General features: G+C 30.9%; 1 protein-coding gene across 1 annotated transcript; it reads left to right on the top strand.

The window, feature by feature from the left end:
- Window positions 1-1,386: 1,386 nt before the first annotated feature.
- Window positions 1,387-6,090, top strand: LOC107873014 (amino acid permease 3). The gene is made up of 7 exons (XM_016719703.2): window positions 1,387-1,542; window positions 3,757-3,841; window positions 3,923-4,156; window positions 4,252-4,345; window positions 4,504-4,718; window positions 4,900-5,042; window positions 5,171-6,090. The coding sequence occupies exons 1-7, from the start codon at window positions 1,537-1,539 to the stop codon at window positions 5,816-5,818; spliced, it is 1,425 nt and encodes a 474-aa protein (XP_016575189.1). The 5' UTR covers window positions 1,387-1,536; the 3' UTR covers window positions 5,819-6,090.
- The last annotated feature ends 8,408 nt before the right edge of the window (window positions 6,091-14,498 follow it).

The following is a 14,498-nucleotide window of genomic DNA, read 5'->3' as shown; positions in this document are numbered from 1 at the left end:
TTCTTGAAGAGCTTAAAACTCTAACACCATAATAAAATTTATGTTCTACAATCACTACTCAATCTTTATTAACAACCATTAGACCTAAGCTTGAGCTAAGAAAGGAAGAGAAGAAACAGTATTGAAAATTCTGAATTGAGTTAGTTACATTTCATATATTGCAATGTATTTATACAAATTATGTATAACCTATCACTATGAAAAACAATATCTGAAATAAACTTGCTTACATGACTAACCAACAACACTACACACTAACTAACTATGTCAGTTGTGGATCTAAAATACATAATTCAATCCACTATTTCTATCATCTTCAACTCTGCTCCCCAGGTTATATATGTTTGAAATTTGGATCAATAAATAGGGACTTATGGGAGTTAAATAAATTTATGCAAATTATGATTGCCTAGACAAAAGCTAAGTTATTCATTTCCAAATCTCTCTAGTCCTCTCATCTCTTTCTTCTACTTTTCTTCATATTATAATTTTTTTAATATTCATGAAAGTTTATTAGTTTCGTTTCCTTTATTGATTTTTGAGTTGAGAAATCACTTCTTCTTTAACCATTTGTTACATGTCTTCATATGTAAACAAACCCCCCACCACACGCACAACAAAACAAGTGATGTTTGATACACAAACTACTAAACAAGTAGACGAATTAACAATGTACATCAATGCGTCGTATTCATGAAGTAACCAAGGGTTAAATTCTCTATTTAATTTTACACGATTTTCCTACAACTTTGGGAAAAATAAAGTCAAAAACAGCTAGGATACTAATTGTCCATCCATGAATGGAAATTTATCTTTTTTTGTTTTTACTAAGAAGGGGAAAATGGGAGTAGTATATAATATACTTTAATTTTAGATTATTCGTAGGACTACATTCTTACATGTTTGACTAGTACAATTGATTGGTGCGCTAATTAGCAACGTACAAATAATTTATGCTCTATAATTGGTCTCAATTATTTATAATGGGAATCAAATAAGATATAATTCAAAAGAACTTATTCTCCTTCAACAACAACAATGGACGAAACTCATCAATATCGATTAAGGTGAGATGATTGATATCCCTCCACTCTTATTTAAAAATTTCAGGTTTGAGTTTTAAAAATGAAAAAGATTCTACTAAGAACGTCGCTCTCATAAATGAACTCTACAGTATACGTATTCGAATTTAATCAGGCTTTAATGCGTGTAACGAAAACCAGGTGGGAACTTTAAAAAACAGTGGATGAGAATTGGAGAAATGCATATGAAGAATTTTATTTTCAGCTTTTGATCTAAAGGTTCTCTTTTAAAGAGAGAATTTTAAAATATTATTCTAATTTTCAATTGCTTTACTACTACTATAAAAATGTTGGTTCATTGCTCCAATTGAACCACACAACTCTTTAAACTCTTACAATATTGTCACTATCATTTTTATATATTCTTGTTGATTTCCTTTGTATAAGGAATTTGAATTGCATTTGTTTCCTCAATTTGGGAAGAAGTTCCTAAGGGAGGAAAGAAATCAAAACAATGACGGTAACCTTTTTTATTTATTTATTTTTTTTGGTATTATTTGTTTTTTTAAAACTTTCTTTTGTTCATTTATTGTCTACTTGTGGACCGTGGTACCCAATATGTTTCATTTAAAAGAGTTATTTCTACTTAGGTTACTCCTGATTTTCTTCCCTTTTTTTTTTGGTGTAAGTTGCTTACACTAGTCAAATATGTAGTGTTAATCCATTTCCGCTTAACAAATAATTATCGGGTTTAACATGCATGATCCTTCTACCTTATAGTAGTTATTGTTAATTAGGTTAGAAACAAAATTATGGAATTTCTACCTTATAGTGGGAAATTATTCTTATATTAAAATTTTCATAATTAATACACGTATCATGTTTGACAGTAACTTTTTTAGTTGCTTTATATAAAATTCAGCACATCTTTACTAATACATTATACATGCATAGTTCTAATTCAAATGGCCCCTGCTGATTCATGACTCAGTTACTTTTTTTTTCCTACGGCCGAAAATATAAGTAACAAATAGGAAAAGGGTGAAATTAAAGGAAAAAATGGAGAAAAGAAAAATTGTGAATAAATTAGGTCCTTTGAAGTCTTGTCAAAGATCATGATCTTTTATGACATTTCACTTTTGAACTATCAAGAGATATTTGTTGATAGTGAAAGGGGTGAAAGTTGGGGGGAAATTGGCCAGTGTGGAAAGATTCTTTAGGCCATGATTCTGTGCTGGAGATAATAACTACCTCTTACATGAATTGTATATTTAATTAATAGTTCCATGATATATGCCCTTTAAATAAAATTTGTTATTTAATTATGAGTTAAATAATAAGTATTTTTATTGTAGGCCTTTTTTGGAAAAAAACAAAAATAAAAGGGAAAAAGAAAAAAACGACATTCATAATTTAAACGCATCACTTTCTATCTACATTAAAACAATTTTAGGAATCACGAAAAACAAAAAAGATATGGGTCCAAATTGAGTCAACCTAACTGAAGTGGGTGGAAACGTTTTTTTGGTCCAATATGACACTCGAGTTTTTTTTTTTTTTTTTTTTTTGGGTATTCTTTTATTTTTAATTTACCAATTTGTATGAAGAATAAAGCTCATGGACTATTTTTTATTTCATTAGTGCTTTTAGGGATGGAAATTCTACTTTATAAAAACTTAATTAGTTGTTGGGACTTTCGCCGTTAGTCCAAGTATAAAGTTAGCCTATAATTTCTTCTTTTGCGAGTCTAAAATGGTACTATTTTTCAATCCAACCTTTTTTTTATTATAATTTTCAAACCACAAAAGTACGGTAACTTTATATTTTTAGAAGCACGTTAAATAGTGATAGATATTTGTGTTTAAATACATGTCATATATATGTTAATTTGATTTAAAGATGAAATTTTAGATAGATTAGATAAAATTATTCAAACTAAAGATGAAAATCGATATGTTCTACTATTACTTATAAAAAAGTACATGAAAAATAAAGCTACCTAACTTAACGCAAGGTAGTCTCGCATATCATTAGGCTCATGAGTAGAATTTTAGCCTTGCCTCCATTGTCTTTAGGAATGATACAAGTAATATCATTTCGCATTATATTAGTTGTATATTTTATCTTATTAGAATTAAATAGAGAATTTTCTTGAAAATAAAACGATTCAAAAAAACAAAAAAAAAAAGAGTTCTTGAAATTTTAGTCCAATAATAGAGGTTATGGCCTACTTTCCCCAACTTGTTCGTGGAAGTTATGGAAAACGCCCGTGGGAGCAAAGCATTGGCGCCCCTATTTATAGCTCTCTGCTCTGCATGTTTTTCTTCAAACACTTAAAGAGCTCTGCACTTATTTCCCTTGTTATCTCCTTATCATTTTCTACTATACTCCATACCCAAATCATTTTTAAAAAAGGAAAAATAAACGAACGAAACCCCATTCCTTCCGTGTGTTTCACGTTATTTGTTTCATGCTATAAAGAAAAAGAAGTGTGAGAATTTTCATCAGTAGCTTAAAGTCACTGTTGAAATCAGTTCCAGTTCGAGTTAGAGTTAAAAGTGTGTTGTGGTCCATTGAACTTTGAATTTATATAGCTGATCTACATAAAAAGAAAGCCTATATTGTTTACGAAAAGAAAAAATATTGTCCTGGAAAAACGCAGCAGAAGCATTTTTTTTGGTCAAAACAATTAGAAGATCGAGGACTAATAAGGTTTCTGTTTTCTTGAAAAAAGATGGCGGACAGCGCATTTGATGTTTCCGTCAATGTGTATGGTGAATCCAAATGTTTTGATGATGATGGTCGTCTCAAAAGAACTGGTAAATTGCCAAATCTCTTGATCTCATCACAAATTTGTTTGTTTTGTTGGATTCTTCAGCTGAACTTTGTTGGATTTTCAGGGTCTGTTTGGACTGCAAGTGCTCACATAATAACAGCTGTTATTGGTTCCGGAGTTTTATCATTGGCTTGGGCTACTGCTCAGCTTGGATGGGTTGCTGGTCCAACTGTTCTGCTTCTATTCTCCTTTGTTACTTACTACACTTCTGCTTTGCTCTCTGACTGTTATCGTACCGGCGATCCAGTTACGGGCAAAAGAAACTATACTTATATGGATGCTGTCCGAGCCAATCTTGGTATATAAATTTCCTCACTAGTTTCATGTCCAATTCTTTTGACTGTTCAATGTTTTTGCGTGTATTGACTTTGGGTATTTTTGTTTTCAATTCAGGTGGATTTCAGGTTAAGATTTGTGGGGTAATTCAGTATTTGAATCTTTTTGGAGTTGCCATTGGATACACAATAGCATCTTCTATTAGCATGGTGTAAGTAATAGCTCTTTGGTACTTTATTAACAACTAAGTAGTGTGGACTCTTCACTTTCGATACCGCACTACTCGTGAGAATCTGTCACGCACCCGTTGACATTTTTGAAGAGTCCGAGCAACATAGCTTTAACTTTTGTGAAATGATTTCTTAACAGGGCTGTGAAAAGGTCTGATTGTTTCCATAAACATGGTCACCAAGCTACTTGCCATGTTTCCAGCACTCCTTACATTGTTATGTTTGGAGTGATGGAAATTATCTTCTCACAAATCCCAGACTTTGATCAGATTTCTTGGCTCTCTATTGTGGCTGCTGTTATGTCCTTCACTTACTCTACCATTGGTCTTGGTTTAGGGGTTGCCCAAGTTGCAGGTTTGTTCAAATTTACTACTACTTTTTTCTTATGTTGCTCCAACTCTTCAAAAATTACTGTCACGTGTGTGTCAGATCCGACAACATTTTTTGAGGGTTCGAGCAACATGGCCTTCTTTTTACCTTCAGTTTCTTGTAATTTTAGCCACTGTTTTGCTAACTTTTCCCATTTGAATTACAGAAACAGGAAAAATAGAAGGAAGTCTCACTGGGATTAGCATTGGAACTGAAGTAACTGAAATGCAGAAGATTTGGAGAAGTTTTCAAGCTCTTGGAGCTATAGCTTTTGCTTATTCTTACTCCCTCATCCTTATTGAAATTCAGGTAAAATAATTAGCTAAGAGGAAATTTTACTAGTTTCATTCCAATTTCTTGGACAGAACATAATGTAATATTATTACTTAATATTCACTTACTTATAGAGGTACTGACTTGATGTTTGAATAATTTAGGATACACTAAAATCACCACCAACAGAAGCCAAGACAATGAAAAGGGCAACACTAATTAGTGTGGCAGTAACAACAGTTTTCTACATGCTTTGTGGCTGCTTTGGGTATGCAGCATTTGGAGACCAATCCCCTGGAAATCTACTAACTGGATTTGGATTCTACAATCCCTATTGGCTTCTTGACATCGCGAACATAGCCATCGTTGTCCACCTAGTGGGTGCATACCAAGTTTACTGCCAACCCCTTTTCGCCTTTGTTGAAAAAACAGCAGCTGATTGGTACCCTGATAGCAAAATCATCACGAAAGAGATCGATGTCCCAATCCCTGGATGCAAGCCTTTCAAGCTCAACCTTTTCCGTCTAATCTGGAGGACTATATTCGTGATCATAACCACACTTATATCAATGCTGATGCCATTCTTTAACGACGTTGTTGGCATTCTTGGGGCCTTTGGATTTTGGCCACTTACAGTTTACTTCCCAGTGGAAATGTACATTGTACAAAAGAAAATTCCAAAATGGAGTGGAAGGTGGATTTGCCTTCAAATACTTAGTGGTGCTTGCCTTGTTATCTCAATTGCTGCTGCTGCTGGTTCTTTTGCTGGAGTTGTTTCTGATTTACAAGTTTACAGGCCTTTTAAGAGTTAACTGAATTATTGTTGATGTTGATTGAAGAAAAAAAAGATAAACACAAGGCCTAAAGAGGTGCTGACCAGCCAGTTATTATTATTGTGTAGGTTTAAATTTGGTTTTTTTAGTTGCATGACAAGAAAAAAAAAAAAAAAAAAGGCCGGCCCTTGTATGTATGTAATGTATGTATGTGGGCAAAAGAAAAGAATCAAGTATTTTTCAATTATGTACGACTCTTATTTCATTGGAAAGATGAAATAGGAAATTGAATCAAAGTTTGTTCATTTCAACTTCTGAAGTTTTGTTATATTATTTAGATTAATCTTTTTATTAATTGATCAAACACGCTTAAGTCAAAACAAGGGAAAAGAAACTTTTGAGAAAACGAATTTTGTGAATTGATTACTGGATGGTCCATCTAGTTGGCAAAATATGGGAGTGAGTATATAGTTATTGAAGATATTAAGGTATGTTTGTGCTATTTTACGCAGACACTTCTGTGAGGGGTCAGTTGGCAGGCAGGAAGGACAAACGATAGTAATTTCTAAATAAAATTCAGGATTATCTTATTTTGTGTTTATTAGGGATATTAGTTGGTCCTGCAATTATTCATTTCATAATTTATATTTAATGATAGAATAAGTTATTCTACATATATAATGGGATAACTTATTCAATATATATGATGGAATAACTAATCTCACGGAATGTCTATATTCATGAGATAACTTTATCTATTGCATCCCTCATGCCATATAACCTCTGAGGGATCAATTTATTTGGGACAATTGTTATTCTAGAATTGTAATCTCGCATTCAGTATGAGTGAAGATAATATCCAATTTTTTGTTTAAAATGCATAGCGACGTTAGTCAATATCAATAAACAAATGTTCGATCAATGTAATCTCAAACTTTATTTAGAAATTAGTATCATAATCTTGGTATGTAACCAATCAAGGTGGCTTAAAAAACCAATTCTCCTAGAGGAATTCCTATTATTGATGATCAACAAATACATTCCAAAATGAAGTTGTCTTTTAGGAACCCGTGATTGATTTTCAAAAATACTAGTAATAAAAACAAGATAGTACATGGAATTACTGAACAAAGGATTTAATTGGGAAGCATATAATATTGGGCAACTAGTGTACGTGTCGTTAAAGTCATAGGTTTAAATTTAATTTAGCCTTTTTTTTTTTTTAATTATTAGTCAAGTGTACGTGCGTTGCACGTGTATTTCATGTTAAGTCATCAATCGATATGAAATATATAAAAAAAAAAACATTTATTACAAATAACAACTGACTTTAAAAATCGAAGATAGACAACTTTATGCATCCAGGCATGCGTGAAGTATTGGTATCTTAATCGTCTTCTACAACGTATAGTATCACACAACGGATGATTAAAAAAATAATATATAGGAATAGATCAGAAACTACGATAAAATAATATGATAAAACCTAGTCTTTATACAAAAATTCATCAAAGTTTGACCGAACATTCATCCACCACTTGTAAACTACAAGATATGATTAAACCTAACCTTTATAAAAGAATCTCTCAAAATCCTATCAAACGTTCATCCACCTGTGTTAAGCAGAAAAATAACAGATAATAACATTACAGAAAATACAATAATCGAGATATTAGAACAATACCATTAAAGCTAACCTTAATACAAAAAATTCTTCAAAGTCCGATCGAGCAACCATCTACAGTATAAACTTGAATAGAATAGAAATTATAACAAAATAATATGATAATCAAGATATTAGAACGATTAAATGTAATCTTTTGTGATTATTATACTTATACGCTTTCTTCAAAGCTTATGAAAAAAGTAGTTATAAGAATATCTCTTCTACCAACATTACTTAAATAGATGTAGTTTCTATAAGGTAATATTTTAAGTGATTTAGAAGTGTAAAATATTAGAACTTCTTACATAACTAAAAAAAGAAAAGACTTAATAATAATAAAATTTTTAGTTCACTTTTATTTACCCTATTATTATAAAATATTGATAAGGTAAATATTTCTTGCAAATTAAATTGGAAATACCCCTAAAATATTAACTATAGTCTAACAATTTGAAATGACATTTTTCTAATATAGAGGAAACTCCTATATTTAAAGAATTCGAAAGTGGCTAAAGTTTTTCTTTTTTTCCATATTAATTTTTGTTACAAATTTAACTATATTACAAAATTCAAGGAAGGAAGGATTTATTACATAAAATTTAGTTAATTTAAAAGTTTTAAATATGAAAAAAAATAGAGAAAAGATGATTTTATCTATTATAGATTCTTTTAATAAAGGATAAAAAGTTCAAATCGCTTTTGTAATGGTCTTCATCTTTTAATATATAAACTTATGTACGTGCTTTGCAAGTGTGCATATTGTCAATTAATATAAAATAAGAAGAACAATTGTTTAAAAATAGTTGTTGACACTACACTAATAAAATAATCCTATTTGTTATAGAGTGTTCCTATTAGATCCTTTTAATTTTGAAATTCTTTTTCAACTTATTCAAATAAGTTAACCACATAAAACTTAACACCTTCTTTAGAGGTTTATGCATGTAATCAAAGGAGATGACAACTTGAGTCATAAGCGATTATAGCTACGAACACTTTATAATATATTTAGTGCTTAATTGAAATAAATCGTAATTAAGTGTTTGAATAAAAAATATATAATCGATGTATTTTATCAATATATTATATTATTATATTTTATCTAACATCTCTTCATATTATTGTATTTCAATCATTCTAATGGATTTATTTTATTTAAAATTTGTTTTAGATTCATAATTTTCTTGTAAAAATGCATGAGCCTATGTCTTGACCAAAAAAATGATAGCATATAAAAAAGATAATATGACCAAAAGAATATATATTCATATTTTACTGTGATCAACCTAAAAAAAAAATATCGTCATTTTGATCTCCGTAACATTGCTCAGCTTTGTCTTTATCAAAAGCAAAACTCTAGGAGACACTAATCCCTTGTAACCATGTGTGCATGAAAGAATACATATCCAACTTTATTTTCATAATATTAAAAATATACATCTAACTTTTACCGTCAACAATAGAAAAATAAAACATCTAATTATGCTTTCATATATTTATTTTATGACAGTTTTTTCCATATATTTAGAAGTAGTGAAAAAAATATTAAGTAAACGGTAACAAAAATCTGAAGTAGAACTTATCAAATTGATTTTCGAATATTGTCTAAGATCGTAACCTCAATAACCGCTTTTAATAATCATTAATCATTACAACCAACTCTTGACATGAATTCACTGCAACATAAAATTAAAACCACATTATATTAAAATAAATGATTACCCAAAATCAAATTATTAAAAAATAAATAATTTAGAGAGAGATATACAAAATATGACCATAAGAGGGAAAAAACATGTGAAATATAGTAAAGAGATGTAAGCTTCAAAAGAAAGAAATTGAAAATAACAAGTAAAATAAGAAACAATACTTAAAATAATCAATAAAAAACACAATGCTTAAAAGAAACTATTATTCAACATTTTTCTTAACACAGGTGTTCTATAAATAGTTACCACTAATCAGAAGCCATTTGTCAGTGTGTTCACGTGAATTAAGACTTTTTTCCTTAGTAAAAAGTCCCTAAAATATAAAGGGAGCAATTGAATGTTTATTATGGAGACAAAAAAATCACTTAAACATAAAAATAAAATTTATCATACTTTTTCTTCCAAAATTGCTACGACTTCTTATTTTAAAAAATATATTATTTTCTTACCATATATTTTAGGATTCTTTAATTTTAAATTTTAAATTTTAAATATTATAAATATAAAAATAATAAAAAGACACTTTTGTCTATTACGGAGAATTTTAATAAAGGGTAAAAAATTCAAATCACTTTTCTAAGGATTTTCACACTTTTAATAGATTATTATAGATATAGATATTCACCAAGTCACCATAATTAGTGTCTACAATTGGTGAAGTCAAGATTTTCACTAATAAAATTTATTATTGTATGAAAAATTAAATGTAGGAACTAATCAAAAAGATTCAACATCTAATATATATTAAAAAATAATTTTAATCATTCAATATATAGAATACTTTTCTGCTAAAGGCCCAATGTGACTCCTCCCCTCATTATTATACACCATATGCAATACCATTTTTAATTATATGCCCTACCAAACAAGTGAAGAACCCTTTAATTACGTAACTTAGCTTGTATTCATGTGGTTGGAAAATAGTTATTCCGGTATTAGTTATCCCAAGATTATTCGGGATAAGTACTTATTCTACCATCCATATGGGATAACTTATCCCATCACTATGGTGTAAATGATGGGATAAGTTATCCCAATCTTGACAACCAAACGGTGCACTAAAAATTTTATCTTGAGACTATTATTTTATCCTGGAACTATTTGATTTAGTACCTCACACCAAACGAGGTGTTATATGCATGAATATGACAATCCAGTTCTGTTGGTCTTTGAATGTGTTTGATCATGTATGTATGATGTTACCTAATGCCTAGAGTGGATTGGATCATGTTGGAAGTGTTTTGGCTTAATTTGAAGTATGCCAAAATTAGATACAAGTAGGAAAACGATGCATGTAAAGGTATAGCTAGTTTTGCTGGCTAAACTATAGTCAAAGGAGAGAAAATAGTGGCGTTAAACTGTTTCAAAACCAACACCTGAGGTGGATACATAATTTTGTTTTCAGATCATGTATACAAATGCTACAAAATCACTAAATTAACCATTTTATAAATATTTAAAACTGCAAACTTATTTATTTATTTATTTTATTATTATAATATTAATTTAAACTCGTAAAAGGAACTCATAAATTTAAAATATTGAATCTCCCCCTGACCAACACATATTTGAGCCAAACATACATACATATATACTCTCTCCGTTCATCTCTACTTGTCCAATTTTTTATTGACACAGAGATAAAAAACAATAAATGATAGAGATAATTTTACCAAATATTAGTCTTTGAATATAATAAATTTAATACTTTGAGAAATGTATTCGATAATGAATTGTATTTAATATTAAGGACAAAATGGATAAAAATAAATAAATTATCTATTAAATTTTATAAATTGGACAAATATTGCTGAATATTTTAAAATAGAAAAATGAATTAGTAAAGATGAACGAAGAAAATATAAGTTATATATACTTACTAGTTGCTACCACATATACATATTAGAATATTTATGTTGAATGCTATTCTCGTTAGTGATCACTCTAAAAAAACTATACAGGCAACAAACTCATGAAGTAAGTCATACACAAATTGTCTTCGGATCAAGCATGTTTTTGGAAGCTAATATATCACGGAAACTCTAATCAACTAATTGAAGTAAATTTTAGCAATATTTTTGTTGAGTTTTACATTTAGTTAATACGGTGATTTATTTAATAAATTGTTTAGATTAGAATGAATTTAAATTTTGAATTTTGAATTAAGTTGTTTTAGTTGTTGAGAATCTTTAGGATTTTAAATTTAAATTATCCAGATTTCTTACTGTATGTTGGTTATTTAAAGTCTCCCTATGCTTTAGAAATTTATTGGAAAGCCATTGAAAGCTTATTGAAAGCTTAAAGTCATTTCAATCGAAAGAGAGTCATTTTAACCCCTTTTCGCTACCCCATCTTTTTAAAAAAAAAAAAAAAAACAGTGGTATCAAGAGCCTCATTAATCTTTCGAGATCTGTGAGTTCTTCTAAAGCGCTACCATATCATTTTTAACCCGTAAGGGCTATCTTTTTAACCCGTCAGGGCTACCCATTTTAACCCGTCAGGGCTACCATTTTCAACCCGTGCTTATTTTCAAAGTGTTGGGCTATTTTCAACCAAAAAGATATCAAGCAGCAGTCTCTCTTTGAATGCCCAAAAATTTTTACAGACAAAAATAATCAAATTTGTTCTGTGAAAAAATCATATCTTGAAACCTATGCTTTATGTGATGTTGTGATGAAATAAAAATTCTTAAAATATTTTATGAAGCCTATGAAAGCTCTTTCAAACAAGACAAGATTGTTGATGTTGTTCTTTAAGCACAAAACCAAAAGAAGAAAAAAGAAAGTTCAAATTCAAGAAAAAAAAATCAAGAAAAATTCAAACCAATTGCAAGAACACAAATTGAAGAGGAGCAACTTTTTAAAATTGCAGTAACTAAAGCAAAGGAGGAGTGTTGAGTTTTGCATTTAGTTACTTGTAACACCCCAAGAACCTATCCCGAGACGTCACATGGTGCTTAAGGCCACACGTGGCCTCAAGCTAACCCTCTAAGTCTGTCATCACTTTCAGAACTCACTAAAACACTAATAATTTTAAAATAGGGAAGAATAATCATGTCATGAGCATACTAAGATACGAAGAAATACTGTCCTGTACAAATAAAATACTGAAAGTTCTGTACATACTGGTACTCTAATCCGACAAAGCCTCTACTACAAAAGACTGAGGAGCTATTGGGACAGATCCCCAACTGACTCACCTGAACTGAAAAGAAACAACCATTTACTATTAAGGTAAAAAATCAGGGGCATAGGTCCTTAAACCATTAGGACTCACCAACTGTAAAAATGTAGATGGAGGCACTCAAAGATCACTGTCACTGCTGAGATGAAGCACCTAAACCTACATCACGAGAAAATGTAGAACATAGAAGGGTATGGGAATCATTACTTTGGATTATACTGAGTATGTGGGGGTGTATGCAACACTTTTAAACAATATCATAAATGTAAAATAAAGTTATGCATGATGACAATAATAAATCTCTTCGCTTGAATTTCCTGAAACATAATTTCCACAAATCATCGATAATAACACATGCTTCACAAAATCTCATAAATCATTGGATTCAACTAAAACTCTTTAACTCATGACTTAGAGTGACTCGGTAACTTAAGAAACTTAGACTATTATGAACTTGGGAGTTTCTTATAACCGACATAAACTATGTGAGCCACATGGAGTCCAACGTTTTGCCCTCCTAAGGAAGGAACCGCACATTGGCGGGAGCGTTATACTCTTGCCAGGGAGTATAACCTCAAACTCATCTCTGTGATCACAAACTTGGCAGTTTGGCCCTCAAATCTTAATCCTACGGTGGCACGTCGTTCTGGGAAAGTAGGATGCGCTGAACCCACACTTTTCGCTCAGTGATAAATACTCCTCCCAGATTCAGCTCAGAACGTGTTAGAAAATCTGCCTTAATCAACTCAAGGGTCTATCATGAAGACCAAATCATAAATATATCTCATATGTAAATTATATACAACTTGTGAATTCCTAACTCGACTCAAACTCAAACAGTCTTTCTTAACATCAAGTACACTTGCTTATCAAATCATATCAAGTATCAAAAGATTTAAGAAAACATCATAGGACTCATTCTTGACTCTCAAGCTCAATATCGATAAATATATTCAATACTCAAACTTCTCATGGAAAAAGCATAACTCATGACACTTGTCTTATATCACTTAGAAATCATCAATACATAATAACAAAATACAATTCATGGCATAAATTCTCAATTTAAGAAATATGATGGTTAAATAATCAAAAATATAAAACTTAATCAACTCAAATCTCATAAATCATAAATAAAGAAATTTGGTTGTAAACCCACTTGCAAGGATCATGAAATTCCAATAGTAAAAATCAATTCTTTGGGCACAAGAATGAAAGGATATTCTTGTTCAAGCCCCACATACCTTGATTATGATTTTAAGATGAAAAGACTTGATTGGAAACTCTTCTTCTCACTTTTGAGCTAAGTTTCTTGATACCTTTGACTTAGAGAACTTGATTCTTGAACAAATCGATGAAATACACGGAAGATTCTTGAATTTTCTTGGAGAAGATTTGGATTTGGAATTGGAGGAGGGAAACTCTAGCTCTAGATATTTCTTGGAAGAGATTGGAGAGAAAATGAATTGCTCTTGTCTACTTGGATATATATATATATATATAGACGCTAAAATGGGTAGAAATGACCAAAATACCCTTGAGCAAATTCTAGAACTAGAGTTTGAGTTTTGGCCTTGACGCGACGCGCCATGATCGCGGACCTTCAATGGATTTTTACAATTAGGAAACTGCTCAGTGGTGCGATGTGGTGAAGTCGCATTTGCCACCTTGGTCGTAACCTAGAAGGGCACCGCGACGAGGTGGAATCGCGTTGGTGCACTGAAATTTGACAATCCTAATATTGAGCCTTGGCATGACGCACCAATATCGCGGAGGCTCACTCAAAAATGACAATTGCCATTTTGGCTGGCTCCGCGATGCGCTAAAGTGCCAGGTGGCACATTATCTTACTAAAATGGCTCTAACTCTTCACCCGAGTGTCGGATTTGGGCGAATTTGGTATCGATGGAAAGCTTATTCAATTATCTACATGAAAAAAGTAGAAATTAGAGAAATAAAACAAGGTATAAATATTAATAACTTTGGAAGTCATCCATATTCACTCAAAAGGCAGATTTTGGCTTAAGAAACGATCGGGGTATTACAATATCTCCCCCTTGGAAATATTCATCCTCGAATGTTGATAGTTAGGCTCAAGATCAAAGAGGAAACTATAAATACTTTATGGGAACCATTTTCTCAACCGACTTACTTCACTCTA

Source organism: Capsicum annuum, chromosome 6, assembly GCF_002878395.1.
Source record: "Capsicum annuum cultivar UCD-10X-F1 chromosome 6, UCD10Xv1.1, whole genome shotgun sequence".
In the NCBI taxonomy this organism is placed as follows: domain Eukaryota; kingdom Viridiplantae; phylum Streptophyta; class Magnoliopsida; order Solanales; family Solanaceae; genus Capsicum; species Capsicum annuum.
The sequence above is the reverse complement of the archived record's forward strand: the minus strand, read 5'-3'. Positions and strand labels throughout refer to the sequence as shown.

Bases quoted from the DNA above. Each gene is read 5' to 3' on its own strand.
- LOC107873014 (XM_016719703.2), top strand. The intron at 4,157-4,251 runs GTATATAAATTT...TTTTCAATTCAG, and splicing joins TGCTGTCCGAGCCAATCTTG to GTGGATTTCAGGTTAAGATT. The intron at 4,719-4,899 runs GTTTGTTCAAAT...TTTGAATTACAG, and splicing joins AGGGGTTGCCCAAGTTGCAG to AAACAGGAAAAATAGAAGGA.